This window comes from Scyliorhinus canicula, chromosome 14, assembly GCF_902713615.1.
Source record: "Scyliorhinus canicula chromosome 14, sScyCan1.1, whole genome shotgun sequence".
NCBI classification, from domain to species: Eukaryota; Metazoa; Chordata; class Chondrichthyes; order Carcharhiniformes; family Scyliorhinidae; genus Scyliorhinus; species Scyliorhinus canicula.
Window position 1 is genome coordinate 26,644,753 of NC_052159.1, and position 17,375 is coordinate 26,662,127.

Sequence of the window (17,375 nt, forward strand, 5' to 3'; positions counted from 1 at the left end):
GAGACTGAACTGGACCCAACCATGTAAAAAAAAAATACTGTGGCTATAAGAGCAAGTCAGAGGCTCAGAATCCTGCAGTGAATAACTTACCTCCTGACTCCCCAAATCCTGCCATCATCTGGAAGGCACATGTCTGGAGTGTAATGGAATACACTTCACTTGCCTGGATGAGTGCAGCACCAACAACACTCAAGAAGTTGACAACATAGAGGACAAAGCAGCCCGCTTGATTGACACCCCACCCACAAACATTTACTCCCTCCACCACCAATGCACAGTGGCAGTATGTCCCAATGACAAGATGCACTGCAGGAACTCACCAAGGCTCTTTCAGCAGTACCTTCCAAACCCAAGACCACTACCATCTAGAAGGACAAGGACAGCAGACACATGGGAATACCACCTCATTCCCCTTCTAAAACACTATCCTGACTTGGAAGTATATCGCCATTCTTTCAATGTTGCTGGGCCAAAATCGTGGAACACCCCACCGAACAACATTGAGAGTGCACCCAAACATGGACTACAGCAGATGAAGAAAGCAACTCACCAACATCTTCAAGGGCAATTAGGGATGGCCAATAAATATTGACCTAGCCAGCAATGCTCACATCCCAAGAACAAATTTAAAAAACCTAATTGTAGGCCTCCATTAATAATTTTCAGCTACTAGCTAGCGTACAACAGCAATCTAGCAACAACCGGTCTCCCTTTCCAATGTAGGAAGTGCGTGCAGGAAATTTCATCTTGGAGCATTTGCTGCATAATACATTGGAGGCATGGAAATCTCTATGTATGAAACTAAACCTGTGTCTCTCCACTCCCCTGTGCCCATGCTTGCACAATGTCGTCAATGTGCTTTCAATGAACAGTTGAAAAAACTGAAATTGAAGATGGAGGTACCAAAAACACAAAAATACACAAATCCTTGATGGTGCCATAATGATTATCACAGTGAACTACCAACCAAGAGGTTAAGAGCTCAAACCCAACATGGCAAATTGAGTTAAGATCTGGTCATCCAGAATAGACAGTGCTGCCTTTCTTGCAAAACTTAAGCTGACTTCACTAATGTTCTTCAGGAAAGAGAGTCTGCCAGCCCAATCAAATCTGCACCATCAGTCACACTAAAAATAGATGGCACTAAAATGTCATCTAAAACGGGCCTTATAATTGTCTCAGAACGAACGGTAGACAATAAATGCAGTCTTGCTGGCAAAATGTGCACATTCTGTGAATAAATAAAAAAAGCTTAATCCTGGAAAACTTGGATTCCCAATGCCCTACCTGAAGAAGAACTAGAAGCTCCAATAATTCATTATTTCAATTGTGTCCATCACAATTGAGTTGGGTTGGTCATGAAGCTAGAATGAATATGAGACATTTCATTACCAAATTGAATCTTCCATGAAGAGCTCGAATCTGGGATACACACTCATTGCAGTTAAAGGAAGTGCTACAAAGATACTTCACTCAGAAGGTTTTGTTCTGGAAAATACAGAATGTGTCATTTGAAACATAGAGGTCTGCCAATATCTGGTCTGGGAGAGTGCAGGGAAAGATCCCACAAGAGGTTGGTGGCAGCTGAAAAGAGCAGAAACTGTGGCCAGCTCTTCTGTCAAAAATGCAGTCAATTTCAGTCTGTCAGAATTGTTATTACAACCTGCAGCAGGAGAAAGGGAAAAAGAAAAAAGAGAGTTTGCATAGATTTCTTTGTGCTGTTGAAATATTGTAATGGACTGCCCCTTTAAGCCCCGTAGTCCATTCCCTATCGGAGGTCCCGATCTCTCCCGCCAAAAATCACTAAGCGCGGGCTTCCCTCGCTCCTCCCACTCTCCCCACGCGCGAGGCAGGAGAAGAGAGCAGCAGAACGCGAAGCAAGAACAGCTGACGGCCCGGGGGAGCTCCGCTCCCCTCAAGGAGGTGGAAGGCTCAAAGAAACGGCAGCAAGAATGAGAAGGGAGATGTTTGTTGGTGGACTCAGCTGGGAAACAAGTAAGAAAGATTTAAGGGACTGCTTTTCTGGAGGTGGAGAGATTGTAGACTGCTTAATTAAAACGGATCCTGAAAGAGTAGACAGGGTATTGAATGGGGAGCACAAACTTGATGGGAGAGTTATTGATCCCAAGAAAGCTCAGGCTATGAAGGGCAAGGTTGAAATAAAATTGCCCCAACCTAAGGAAGTGAACCAGCAGCAATGGGGAGGACAGAGGACAGAACACAGAGAACAGAGAAACAGCAACAGGAGAGAAGGGGAGGAGAACTACAAGAGAGAGAGAGTCTGAAGGTCCCTACAACAAACCAGCAGCATCCAGAATCACTAATCTGTTTACCTTTCTGTAAAGAAAGTGTTTGCAACTTATTAAAAAAAAGTATAATAATAATAAAATAACTTAACCTGAAAAAGTGGTTATTAGCTTACTTCACTTCCTTAATAACGCAGGGCCCAGGACATTGATGCTATTAAGGGGTAAGTAGGTAAAATTCTTCGGTGAAGGTATGGGTTATACCGGGGAATAACTTGGAAATATAGTTTGACCTGAAAAGCACCCACAGAAGCCTGCATCGGAGTCAGGGAGTGAGAATCCCTGTTCACCATTTGGAATATCGGCCCTTTTTGGTATAGGGGGAATTCTAAGACAGAGTGGTGAATTTACAAAAACAGTTTGATATTGATTTAAGTCCTGGGAAAAAATAATCCCGGATTGTTGCCTTTGGTGTAACCAAATCAAATATGGTGCAGTCGCCATCAAAAGTAAGCATGTCTAACACCACCAGCTCTGAATACTTCCAGCTACGGAGAGGAAGACAGGGCTGCCCACTGTCCCCACTCTTGTTCATGCTAGCGATCGAACCCCTGGCGAAAGCCCTGCGGGACGCAAAAAGCTGGAAGGGAATCCAGAGAGGAGACAGAGAGCAGAGTCTCACTCTATGCAGATAACCTGCTCCTCTATGTCTCGAAGCCACAGGAGGGACTGAAGGGAATACTACAAATACTGAAAGAGTTTGAAACCTTCTCGGGCTACAAACCTAACCTGGGCAAAAGCGAGACATTCCCAGTGAACCCAAAAGGGGGAGGGACAGGGCTGAAGGGGCTCCCGTTCAAAACGGCCCAGAACAGATTCCGTTACCTGGGGATCCAAATAGTCAGAGACTGGACAAAGATCCACAAGTGAAACCTGACCAGCCTGGTGGAGGAAGTAAGGACCTTCAACAGTGGGGCTCACTCCCACTCTCCCTGGCGGGAAGAGTGCAGACAATCAAGGTGAACGTACTGCTGAGGTGCCTCTGCCTGTTTAGATCCATCCCAATCTTCATCCCCAAGGCCTTTTTCCACAACATAGACAGGCTAATCATGGCGTTTGTGTGGGGGCACAAGAACCCGAGAATTCCCAACCCGATATTGCAAAGAGGGAAAGTCAGAGGGGGCCTGGCTCTACCGGACCTACAATACTACCACTAGGCAGCAACGACAGAAAAAGTGAGGGGATGGGTACAAGAACCCGACACAGATTGGGTAGAAATGGAGGAGGGATCCTGTAAAGGAACAACCCTCCGGGCCCTGGCCACAACAGTACTCCCATCCTCCTCAACAAGGTACACAACGAGCCCAGTGGTAGCGGCCAGGCTGAGAACGTGGACCCAGTTGAGACAGCACTTCGGGATAACCAAAATATCCCTTATGGCCCCCATCTGCAGCAATCACAGATTCCCCCCAGCCATGCTAGATACCACCTTCAAAAGGTGGAGGCGGGACAGGGCACACTGACGGCCGGGGACTTCTATGTAGGGCCCAGACTGGCGACACTAGACGAACTGACAAGGAAGTGGAAACTAGCAAGACGACAGGAATTGAGACACCTTCAAATAAAGCACTTCCTCCACAAAGATACAGGAGGGTACCCCAGGTACCCTACCTAGGGTACACTACTAGAGGACCTGATAGACACAAGCAGCAAGAAGGGGGGGGGGGCTATGTGGGAAAATATGCGGACAGCTACTGGACAGAGCTCGAACACCACTGGACGGGACCAGACAAAGATGGGAGGAAGAGCTGGGGACAGAGGTAGGATGGGGTCTCTGGAGCGAAGCACTGAGCAGGGTGAGCTCCACCTCCATCTGCGCAAGGCTAAGCCTAATGCAGCTCAAAGTGGTGCACAGAGAGCACCTGACCAGAACCCGAATGAGCAGGTTCTTCTCGGAGGTGGAGGACAAATGTGAACGGTGCCAGAGGGGCCCGGCCAATCACACCCCACATGTTTTGGGCTTGCTCCAAGGTTGCTGGGTTCTGGACAGCCTTCTCCGAGGCAATGTCCAAGGTTGAGGAGGTGAGGGTGAAGCCATGGCCAATAGTGGCAATCTTCGGGGTATCGGAGCAGCCAGAGCTACACATGGGAAAGACGGCCTTCCCTAATTGCACGCCAGAGAATCCTGCTCGGCTGGCGATCAGCAGCAGCACCCAAAGCTGCAGACTGGCTCGCTGACCTCTCGGAATTTCTCCACCGGGAGAAGATTAAGTACACCATCCGAGAGTCAGAGGAAGGCTGCCTGGATACTTGGGCAGTCCATCGGCCTGTTCCAAAACCTGTTCGAGATCAGCAACGAATGAAATGAAATAAAAATTGCTTATTGTCACGAGTAGGCTTCAATGAAATTACTGTGAAAAGCCCCTAGTCGCCACATTCCGGCGTCTGTCCGGGGAGGCTGGTACGGGAACGAGGAGTAAGCCAGGGAAAAACAAAAAGATGAAGAACCGAAGGACTGCGCAACCCGGCGGGGTGGGGAAACCACAAGAGAAGAGGAAGGGTGCTGAAACCAATGGGGTGGGGGATATCATAGACCAATCCAGAGGGCAGCAAAACGTACATACAGTTAGTCAAATGAAGGACAAAACAAACCTCTCTGTAAAATAAAGCAAATTAGCACGGGCAAGGAAAATGTAATGTATAAGTAACAACTGTTTATAAATATGAGAAAAGCCAATAAAAAGATTTTCAAAAAAAAAAGTAAGCATGTATCAGAGGCAGAGAAAATCCAATGAAATCCTGAGCCAGCGGCTCAGCCAGCCATAAGTCAAACGTTTGCGATATATTGCCCTAGTTACAGAATCTTCCAGGCACAGGTCAACTTTGGCAGTTAATATACTCACCATAACCTCACAAAATACCCTGGAGGTTGAACATGACCATCTTTGTCTTGAAGGATGAACAAGAAAGAAAAGGATTTCAATGTTCCTATCAACTGATATTGTCCCATTTAAACAGGAATCAAATGTTGCACAAACATGTTCTGGCAACGTGGGGTAAACAATTCTGTCAAAGTTCATGAGAACCATAGCGAAATAAAATGTTTTCTAAAATGTCAGTTACAGTCACCAATGTGCCTTTAGAACATGCTGAATTTGGAATTTCAGCTATACAGATCATTATGTCTTGAAATTTTCTTATCTTGTGTAATTGCAATATGTGCAGCATATATTCTGTTATTTAAAATAGCTGTTGAGCGAATAGCTTTATTAATAACTTAAAAACTTTTTTAAATGACATTTTAGTATGTATGCATCATTGATACCTGCATAATTATCTTTCCCAGTCACATGGAATTGTCTTCAGATGTTGCGTGTGGTACGACAACGCCAACTGCTGTACAACCAATGTTAAAGACATTAGCAACCTTTTCTGCAGACTTACCCATTCCTCCTCATGCCAACTAATGTGTAGGGAGGAACGGCTATTCCTGCCAGTCCACTTGGCCATGAGTGTATCCTGGTCATTCCTGAGCATCACCTGGTCTGCTTCTCCTGACGGGGATGATTTAGAAGCGATATAGTTGGGTCTGGCAGCATTAAGGGCTTCAACTGCATTCGCCAGCAACTTACAGTCACAAACAGTGACAAGTTGCCTCGTCTATGTAAAGAAACAATTGGACTGTATTATTGTGAATGCTGGAATTTTTTAGATATGCATAGGTGTAGTTCACCAATATACAGCCTAGTTAAAAATTAATGAATGTTTAGAATTTGTTAATTGTCTCAAGACCAACACAGCAGCAGCAATAACTAAACTGCACCACCAGGAGATTCTGTTTTTACATGAGAGCATTCTAAACTTGAGCTTTCTCCCCCCTTTTTCTTCTTCACTCTGATGCCATGAGCAGGGCCGGTGCTAGGAATTGCGGGCCCAATTAGAAAAGTGATGGCGGGGCCCCTACTCTACAAAAGTAAAAATTTATGTATGTTTATATTTCATGTAGTATGCTCGTCTTTAACCAAAAAAACCCATTAAATGCTTGATATACTAAAATTTTGAAACTTACTTACCCGGGCGGAAGGATTTGGCGGCGCAGGGCTGAAGGATTTGTCGACGGTAATGCGGTGCGTTCCCCAAAAGTAAAAACTACCCTATAGTTCCTCTTAGAATACAGAAAAGGCTTTAAACGGTAACTCTGTCGCCGCTGGCGCAGGGCCCCCTTAAGGTGCGGGGCCCAATTTGATGAAGTTGGTCAAATAGGCTTAAAACCGGCCCTGGCCATGAGGTGCACCTCCAATGTTCCAAGCAGACTCCTGTAACTGGCCATTAGGATGTACTGGATACTGCTATGGTATGGCATTTCCAACCATCCAATTGTCCTTGCTGACAGACATTGCAGTCTCTCACATGCTTTTGTTAAGTCAGAGCTTTGCTCGGATCGGAGAAAAGCAGGGCTAGCATCTAACACTAGCACTATTGATTAGAAGAGTATAGTAAATCACTTATGAGGAAAATCTAAAAGAGCGGGATGCATCACAATGGTGTACTTTTCTTGACCTTCTGTCTCTGATAAATTGCGATATAAAGAAAAAGCAGGCTTGTATTAATGTAACAACTTTCACAAGCACGGCATAACTTAAGGCATCTTACAGCTAATTACGCCCTTTTAAAGTGTAATCATGGATGTAACTTAGGAAACATGGTAGCCAATTTATGCACAACAAGCTCCCACAAACAGCAGTGCGATCACGATCAGATAATCTGTTTTTGTGATTCTGAATGAGGGATAAATTTTGTTCACGACGCCTGGGATAATTTCCCTGCTTTTCAAAATAGTGCCATGGGTTCTTTTATGTCCACCTGACGGGACAAATGAGGCATTTGGTTTAATCTCATCCAAAAGATGGAACTTCCGAAAGTGCCACCACCCCTCTGTGCTGTAATGGAGTATCACCTGGATTTTTAGGCTGAAGCTCTAAAGTGAGATTAGAAATTAGAATCAGGGTGGCACGGTGGAACAGTGGTCAGAACTATCTCACAGTGCCAGAGTCGCGGGTTCAATTCTGGCCTTGGGTGACCGTGTGGAGTTTTGCACTTTCTCCCTGTGTCTGCGTGGGTTTCCTCCAGGGGCTCCGGTTTCTGCCCACAGTCCAAAGAAGCACTGGTTAGGTGGATTGGCCATGCTAAATTGTCCCTTAGTGACCAACGGTGTGTAGGTTAGGTGGGGCTATGGGATTTTGGGGATAAGGGGAGGGGCATAGTCCTAGGTAGGTGCTCTTTCAGAGGGTCAGTGAACTCTCGATGGGCCAAATGGCCTCTTTCTGCACGGTAGGAATTCTATGGTTCTAACTCACAGCCTTCGGACTCGTATGAAAGTTCTACCAACTGAGCCATGCCTGACACGATATATATATATATATATGGATTAGGGAGGCCTGCAAGGAAACATGACGACATTGCAGAGTACTTAATAATTAGTCTTCATTGATCCCTGCAAATTCTCCTTTATCCAGTACCTTTTTGAAGACATTAATTGACTCAGCCAAATTACTCCTGCTAGGAAATATTCAAGCCTATGCTTTTGGAGAACAGGGACTTTAAAACGGGTGAAAAGTAACAAATGCAACATAAATCGCAATTAGATTTGCATCTAGAATTTTAAGTTGCACCTAAAACAGCAAAGGCTTTTGTTTATGTATTCTTTTCCATGATTAAACACCAAAATGTACATTTTCTAGGGTCCCTTTACTACACTGTGTTTTGAAAGTTAAAAGACATGTCTATTTTTATGGTTATCTTAATTACCAGTAATGAGAAAGACAATGCCTTGAGTGACGGTTGGTGACTACTTTGCTAAGAAAAATCTTGTGGTATAAGCAGGTGTTCTTCTCCCAGATTATGTAGTTTATCAAGAGGTACTGCAGGCCATGTACCCTTTCCTCATCTCTACGAACGTCTAACAGCCAATCAACAATTTTTATCTAGGCTCACAAACAAGGAACAGCGAATTGGGGAAAGATACCAGATAGAACCCAGCATTCATGAAAAGAAAAGGGATACATTGTTGATTACCAGATATTTGGAATAATGACTAGCCAACATTATAAACATTCAGCAAAGCAGCACAATAATTACTTTAAGAGAGTGCTAAACTTATACTGTTTAATATCTTAGAATATCCTGGTGTATGAACGGGTCTTTGTTAAACCCATCTCTTGTTTTCAGAGTCAGAGTTGCTCACCTGTGACCAGGTTTCTCATCTGATTACTCTCCTGTGCCAGCTATCTTTCTCTCCACCCTGCATTCAAATTAAGCCTATGTAAGCAATTCACAAATAAGATTCCTTTCCACTGGATTAATGTACTTCACAACCTCCTCTGAACCCTGTCATCTTTTCCCCTTGCTTTGCCTTACTCCCCACCTGCCCCTGCCCCACTAACGAGGCTGTCTCTCCTTAGTTTCCAGTTCAACTGGGTGGTTAACAAAAGGTTTGTCTCTATATCCAGTGGGAGAGAGGAAAGATTGATCAATCCTACAGATGTTTGTCCATTAGAGATGGACCTGGGATGCAATTAATTGAAGGTAGCCTGCAGTATTGCAGCACTATCTAACAGGTATAAAAAAAATACAGTAATATTGAAAGCTTTTTGTTTTACCTTGTCTGCCAAAATTGCAAGTGTTCTTTCAAGGCCATTTGCCGATCTCTCCTTGGCTGCTCTTGACAGTCGTTCTGCATAGTAACTGACTTGCGTTTTAAGGGTATTAATACTTGCTATAATCTCTTTTGCTCTTATTATGTCTTGTGGTATGTATATTATAGACTGGGAACTAGACGATGTACTGCAAGAAAGAAAATGAACACTGCTTAGGAAATGATTAAAGTATTTGGGTACATATAATAATTCAGATGCGCTTTCCACCTCTCTGTATTTTCATTATCACACTGCCTTCTAATCTAACTTGAACACTACATCCCTCCCTTCCATGACTCTATAAACCTTTTAATTTTGCAAAGCTTCTTCCATTCCTGCCACATATCAAGACCAAGATGGTGACCAAGTAATTGATGACGCATTCGTATGGGAAGCTGCTCTAGTTTTTCAAGATCACCAAACTTGGAATGTAAATTTGGAATCAATGCTTGACCTAACACCACACTGAAGCCTCCCTCATACAAATAATCTCAATCATCTTTGTTCTTTATATTGAAACTGTAATTACATTATAATTTAAGACTTTACATGAAGCAAAGCCACGATTGCACTAATACTACGCTTGCACAACTGCATATGGACAGATCGCAAAAGGTTTGGCTGCAAATTGTGGAGATTTTTTTCTCACCATAGGTTGCATCTGTAATGTAAAAAAACAAAAATTTGTTCTGCAGCAAGTGAAAATTGTTAATTTTAAAGAAAAGTATTAGAGAGATTTTGATTCTTGTGTGCTTGGTAGAACAAACAAATTTGAGAACAACTCAGCTCAAATTGTAGAATCGGATCTAGGAATCTAAATATAGTGTGCATGCCCCAATACAAGCAAGGTCTTTCTACACTGAAGAGTATTTACAGAGCTCACAGCAAGTTTGCATGACTGGATCCCTGATTCAACAAAGAATGGAGCCATGAGGACCTGTGGGCTTGAGGACAGTAAACTCTATGGCACAGTACTCATCTACAATCTGACTGAAGTTAACTGCATTTTAGCCAGGCTTCTCAGGAGTATAAGAACTGTTGAAATCTGAAAACATTCTGCATCACACTGAAATCCTCACATCATTTAATAAATGACCTCAGTGTAAATCTCCTAGGAAGGAGTGTTCATAGCATGAGTGAGAAACTTGAGTCGGAAAAACTATGATGAACTTAAATGAAGGGAATTACAATGAAATGAGGATAGAGTTAAATAAAGTGAGATAGGCGAATAGAATAGCAGGAAAGACAGAAAACAAACATTGGCAGACATTTCGGGAGGTAATTCATAACTCTCAGCAAAAATATATCCCAGTAAGGAGGAAAGATACTAAGAGAGGGATAAACCAACCATGACAAGCCAAGGAAGTTTTTTTTGGAAAATATTTTTATTTGGCTTTAAACAGTTTAATGTTTTATACATTAAACAGAAAGTAGAAAAGATGGCAAAAGAACACCCCCCCCCCCCCCAACACTACCAACTAATACATATATGACTCAAAATATAACCCTCCCAAACTCACCCCCCCCTCCCCTTTAGCAGCTGATGGTAACCAACTCTTTAAAGTGAATAAACAGACCCCATCTCCTATGGAACCCCACAATAGCTCCCCTCAACCGTCTCGGATCACAGGAACTCCATCAGGTCTCCCAGCCACACTGAGGCGAAGCTGACCTCCACCCCAACAGTATCCACCTGCGAGCGATCAGCAAGATGAAGGCTAAAACCTCCGTCCCGGCCTGCCATTTTGGCAGGTCCGATACCCCAAATATGGCCTCCAGGTCCAAGATCGCCGACATGGTGCTAAAAAAAGAACCCCAAAACTTCTGCAACTTCAGACAGGACCAGAACATGTACATGGTTGAACAGGCCCCTCCTCCACTTTGACCCCCCTAACTTAAAATGTTGCCGAAATTGTCTCCATATCTGCAGTGTAACCACCACCACCGGAGTACCCGAAAATGTTCCTTCGGAAAACTGGATTGGCGCTGTTGCCAGCGCCCGCAATCTCAACCCCTGACAAGAGCCTGCCTGCATCCTCACCCACCGAAGCAAGGAAGTTAAGAAGAGTATCAAGTTGAAATAAGAAGCAGATAAGGAGGCAAAAGTCAGTGATAACCATGAAGACTGGGATAAATTCAGAATCCAGCAAAAAAGAGAACTAGATGCATAACAAAGAGAAAGAAAATAAACCAAGAGGGCAAGATAGGGGGAATATAAAACCGGACAGTAAATACTTTTGTAAATGTATAAAAAGGAAGAGAGAGGTCAAGTGAACATAGGCCCCTTAGAAAATGAATATAGGGAGATAGTTATGTGGAGCAAGGAAATGGCAGAAGCGTTAAAAAGATATTATGCTTCAATCTTTACAGTGAAAGCTACTTCGAATATTGCGTTAATACTAAAGAATATGGAGGAGCCATTAAATAGCATCACTAGAGAAGTAGTATTAGACAAACCAATGGAGCTGAAAGCAGACAAGTCCCCTGGCCCTGATGGCTTGCACCCTAGCATCCTAAAAGTAGCAGCTTCAGCTGTAGTGGATGCATTGGTTGTAATTTTACAAAAATCCTTGGATTCTGGAGAAGTACCAGAGAATTGGAAAACTGCCAATGTCACACCCTATTTACAAAGGAAGGGAGGTATAAAAGTGAGCAAGTATAGGCTGATTTGTCAAACATCTATTGTTGGAAAATGTTGGAATCAATTATTAAGGAAGTAATAGCAGCTTATTTGGAAAGTCACAATCTAATCAAGCAGAGTCAGCATTGCTTCATGAAAAGGAAATACTGTCCGACTAATTTAAAGATCTTTGAAGAAGTCTTAACCAGAGGGGAACCTGTAGGTGTTGCATTTGGACTTCCAGGTGTTCGAGAAAATACCCCATAAAAGGTCAAGTCATAAGAGTCCATGGTGTTGGAGGTCATATATTGGCACGGATAGAGAATTGGCTAATGGGAAGGAAACAGCGAGTGGGGATAAGGGATTCTTTTTCAGGTTGGTGACCTGTAACCAGTGGGGTTCCACAGGAATCAGTGCTGGAACTGCAACTGTTTACAGGAAGGAAGCAATGTACTATAGCCAAATTTGCAGACAACTCAAAAATAGATGCAAAAGCCAGTTGTGAGAGGGATACAGTTTGCAAAGGGATATTGATAGGTTAAGTGGGCAAAAGTTAGCAAATGGAGTATAACATGGGAAAATGTGAAGTTGTTCATTTTGGCAGGGAAAACAAAAGAACAGAGTCGATTTAAATGGAGAAAAACTGCAGATAGCTGCAACACAAAGGGACCTGGGGGTACTTGTGCACTAAACACAGAAAGCTTACACACAGATGCAGCAGGTAATCAGGAAGGCTAATGGAATGTTGACCCTTATTTAAGAGCGTTGGAGTATACGAGTAGGGGCGCCTTGCTGCAACTGCACAAGCTGCTGGTCAGACCACACCTGGAGTACTGTCAGCAGTTTTGGTCTCCTTGTATAAGGAACTATATTATTTAATTGGAGGTTCACTAGGATGATCCCATTATGGAAGGTGATCTCATTGAAACATATGGGATGCTTAAGGGGTCTGACAGGGTAAACACAGAGAAAAGATTGCACATTCTCCCCGTTTCTGCATGGGTCTCGCCCCCACAACCCAAAGATGTGCAGAGTAAGAGGACTGGCCACACTAAATGTCCCCTTAATTGGAAAAAAAATTGGGTACAATGCTGAGAGGATGTTTCCCTTCATGGGAGAGTCTAGGACCAGAGGGCATAGTCTCAGAATAAAGGGGTGGCAATTTAAGACTGAGATGAGAAGGAATTTCTTCTTTCAGAGAGTTGTGTCTTTGGAACTCCTAATCTCAGAACAGCTCTGGGGCAGAGACCTTGTGCATATATTTAAGGCTCAGATTCTTGACCAATAAGAGAATCAAGGATTACGGGGAAAGGGCGGGAAAGTGGACGCCAGGTGACAGATCAGCAGAATGGTGGAGCAGGTTCGAGGGGCTGAACGATCTATTCCCGATCCTATTACTAATGGTCTTCTAGTTCTATGATGACACTTGACACATTTCTTTATCGACCTTTGAACATCTGATCTAAATGCAGTCATTACCTGAAAATTGATCTCTTTTGGGGTCAATTTTAGGAGACATAAATTTTCATGCAGTCGGCTACAGTTTAGTACCTTAAATAAGTTAGTAGTGCTGAAACATTATAACCAGCTGTGAAGATTATCAGAAAGACATTTCGAAAGTAACCGTTTGAAATTAAACTAGACAATAAACTGTCGTATTTGAGATCATTGGAGCCATGACATTGAATCTGTTCCATTGCTACACTCCTCCACTGCACTGAGTACTCAAATTCAGCATGTGATTCAGGTGGACAATAGACTGAGACCAGGAGGTTCTCACATAGGTGGGTATAAACCCTGAAAGAAAATCCAATCTGCCATTGTTCCTTGTGACAGCTCATTAAAAACAGATTAGGAGTAAACAATCTTACAGAAGTGCACAGACTAATAGGGGTCCTGACAGGGGTAGAAATTAATTTTAAAAATTGAATGTCAATTGAGACCACTTGAGACATTACTCAAAGGACTGTGAGGCCATAGCCAGCTACAATAGCTTGGCATTACCCAATAGGATTCTATCCATGCCTCTTGATGCTTGTATGATGGTTGGTTTAGTCTTATTTTGAATTGAAAGATGGAGCTGTTTTGGACACGGTATATTACAATATGGCACTGAGACATACAGATGTTATTAATTACATGGCAACATTATGTAATTCTGGCAATTTCAACAAACAACCCGTGGTTATATGTGGCATTCTAGACAAACAATGGTTAGTTGCCTACGTGAGGGAGTTATGATATTTTCAATATGGACACATTTTGGTTTGGAAAGAAAATGAAACAGGACGCAAAATGAACATGGAAACCAAACAATCTTAGCTGTCAACAATTAGGAACTCACCAACCCTCCTCATAAACGCTGAGGGGAAAAGAAGAATAAACAAACAGAACAAAAAGAATTGCAGAAGAGTGTTACAAGCATTGTTGCTCAACATCGATAAATAAATAGCAAATAAACAAAACCGTACTTTTAAACTCAGGATGAGGAAACATAACTTATTCGCTTTTGCAAAACTTATGAAATGGTATTTTTAGGCCAAAACCAAATTAGCATTCATGGTCCTAGTCTGTACTTACAGGCATCAGGGTGACAAAATGATCTGCAATCTGCAGAAGGCTGAAGTAATTATTCATGCAAGTTTATATCAGAACACAAAGGCAAGTCTACCAAACAGTCAACAAGCGAACATTTGAAAGCAGGTGAACTGAAGTGAAATATTATCCTTTCTGTAACAATGCCGATTTAAAACGAGCCAAGACTAACATTTTGAAATTCTATTTACACCCAATAAATAACTAATTTTTATTTCTTAACCATTTTCCATCCTCTCCTTTATGCCTAGATTGGGCATTGTTCCACTGGAGAAGTTCCACTGGGGAGGTTCCACTTGAGAGATGGTTTTCCTGTGCCTCAAAGAGCTATTATTATTCATACATGACCCTCAACTGGCCAATGTCAGCAATCAAACTAAATCAAGAGCAGGAAACCTGGTCAAATTTCCTCTTTCCCGTGAAGTGGCCATAAGGCCAACTGAAGCCTCACCGTCTCCAGTGGCTCGCAGGCCAGGAATTAAAACAGGAAAATTTACAGTCCACATGGTGAAGCTGCAAACTGAATGAAATCCACCAGGGGGAGCCAACAATGGCACTTTTTTTCTAAGTTTTCGTTCGCTCCCTCTTTCAGTTTGTGTAGAGTTAGCACTGCAGTCTTAATGGTTTTAAGAAGAAATCTTTTCAGCTGTTAAGGTGAGAAACAGGAGTTTCACTGAAATCTACTAACGAATTGCAAACAGAATAACAAAATAAATAGATGGCTCAGCTCCCGTAAGTGTGAATTTATATCAGCAAGAGAATTCCCACCAATATAAACAACAACTTGATTGACAAGTGACCTGGCAGAGGAGAGGAAAACAACTGTCACTGGTAGCTAATTTACTTTAAGCTGGCTCAGCAAAGTAAATGGCGATCAAAGAACATGGAGGCAGGGCAGACGTTGCTTGGTGGAGTTCTCCCTTTTGCTGAAAAGGTGCAATTTTTTTAATGCTTTCACCGTTCCTGTAGTTCACTGTAGCTTTACAAGGCAGGCATATGTCCCATTTATACTTCTTAAAGGGAGATCAATATGAAAGTGAAAGCTGTCAGGGGGCTTAATTCCCCGCCCCCGCCATTCATACTACAGCTTCACCAGGACTCAGGGCCTTTCACTGCCTAGTGCCACATTATCAACTTCCAAACAATAACACAAGTTATAAGATAGAATGGATTTACAATGCTAGAGCATTCCGCCCCTCTTAATTTTGTGGAATTTTTGAAAAGCTGCAAGAACCAAAAGAAGCACAACTAGCAAGCAACGTTCATGCTTCAACTCCTGATTCACCAGGAGGAATAGCAAGGCAAAGCTTTGCAGACAATATGTATTTTAAGTCTCTTGCACTTACTTTTTCTTGGCTTCCACAAACTTGACCAGGAGTTTCCTTAAGCCACCACTTTTGAAGGCTTGGCAGTGAGCTGCTGGTGCTCCAATAGTAATGATGTCATAGGTCTGATCTGTGGCATTAAGAACACATAGAACCACCAAGGCAATAAATCGACAAAATAAATACCCAGATGAATTTAAAACTACAATTGCCATGATCTGGCATGTCTACATTTCCCTACAAATCAAGCTCCTCATTTCAACTGAGTATATTTAGCAAGGCATGGCCAGATATGTCCTCACAGGGAAGAAAAACAATAGTGCTAGAGTTACCGGAGGAGAGCCAATTCTGATGAAAAGAAAATGCCTAAAGAGAGTGTGGGACAGTGAACAGGTTAGTTACTTTCTTAAGGAAACGTGTTTCAAAACTGATGACCATAAAATTAAGGAACTTAATGAAAAAGTTGGAAAACCTGCAAGGAGAGCAGAAATGAAAGTCAATCGTGCCATGGGGTTAGCTTTAAATTCTTAAAATAATATTCACTAATAGAATTTTGGTTAGACCACACGTATAATGCTGTACACCGTTCAGGTCTCCACATTTCAAAAAGGATATAAAGGCACCGAAGTAGGTTCAAAAAGAATGACAATGATGAATGATATCAAAACTCAAGAGGTCATTATCAGGAAAGATGTAACATTCTAGAGCTCTTTGCTCCAGAAAAGGAAAGCGTGATGGTGACTTAAAGGTTTTTTAAAAAAAAGTTATCAAGGGGTTTAATAGGGTATGTGGTTTCGCTTGTTGACAGTCCAAAACTAAAGACAACAAAGATAAGACAGTCACTAGTAAATTCAATAAAGAGTTCAGGAGAATTATTTATCCTGAATGATTAGAAAGTAACACTTGCTATCACATGGAGTAGTTGAAGTGAACAGCATAGAAAAGCAAAGTACTGTGGATGGTAGGATAAAAAGTGCTGGAAATACAGGTCGGCACATGGCGCAGTGGTTAACACTAGGACTACGGCGCTGAGGACCCGGGTTCGAATCCCGGCCTTGGGTCACTGTCCGTGTGGAGTTTGCACATTCTCCCCGTGTCTGTGAGAGTTTCACCACCACAACCCAAAGTTTGTGCAGGCTAGGTGGGTTGGCCATGCTAAATTGCCCCTTAATTGGAAAAAAAATAATTGGGTACTCTACATTCATTTTTTTTTTTTAAAGTGCTGGAAATACACAGGTCATGCAGCACAGGTCGAGACAAACGGAGTTAATGTTTTATGTCGATAACCTTTGATTGAAATGTTAACTCTATCTCCAGTGATGCTGCCTGACCTGCTGCGTATTTTCAGCATTTTTCATTTGATTAGCATAGATGTCCTTCAGGCTAGCTGGATAAGTACATGAAAGAAAGGAATAGCAAAGTGATATGTTGACTGGCTGAAAAGAAGGGGGAGGAGGTGTATGAATATCAGCATTGATCATTTGGCCTGAATTGCCCATTTTTGTGTTGTAAATTCCACTCATCAAATTGTATTTCATTAGCTTTATTTTTAAAAGTTCTTTTACTGAACACCTTGTGATTGTCAGTTCATGGAAACATTCCACAACAAAATAAGGTTTTGTTTTGAGCCAAGTTAACTCTGCGGTATGAAAATGGTTACATCAGCTTATAAGACATTCCTGACTGGGAAAAAAAGTGTGTTTCAGCAATGGACCTGGCTCAAAGTGGACATGGACAAACTAATGAGGAAAGATGCTATTGTCCCATTGCCTAAAAACAAAATTAATCAGACAATAAAGTAAAAACTGAAGCAACAAAAACACCAAATGTAGCAACAGCTTTGTTCATTGGACTTAGCAACGCAGTTGAAGATAATCAACAGTAAAATTGAAGT

At 42.4% G+C, this 17,375-nt stretch overlaps 1 protein-coding gene across 13 annotated transcripts in view; it reads right to left on the reverse strand.

Annotated features, from left to right (window-relative positions):
• The window catches only part of LOC119977492 (inositol polyphosphate-4-phosphatase type I A), a 246,016-nt gene that overhangs the window by 63,388 nt on the left and 165,253 nt on the right, over nt 1-17,375 (reverse strand). For 10 of the 13 annotated variants that reach the window (XM_038818520.1, XM_038818513.1, XM_038818515.1 and 7 more), the window contains 4 exons: nt 15,503-15,611; nt 13,906-13,923; nt 8,906-9,089; nt 5,691-5,906 (listed from right to left, as the gene is read on the reverse strand). In XM_038818520.1, coding sequence (XP_038674448.1) covers nt 5,691-5,906; nt 8,906-9,089; nt 13,906-13,923; nt 15,503-15,611 — 527 coding nt within the window. The remainder of the gene's footprint in view (nt 1-5,690; nt 5,907-8,905; nt 9,090-13,905; nt 13,924-15,502; nt 15,612-17,375) is intronic. The other 3 variants (XM_038818525.1, XM_038818524.1, XM_038818518.1) reach the window with 1 other exon arrangement.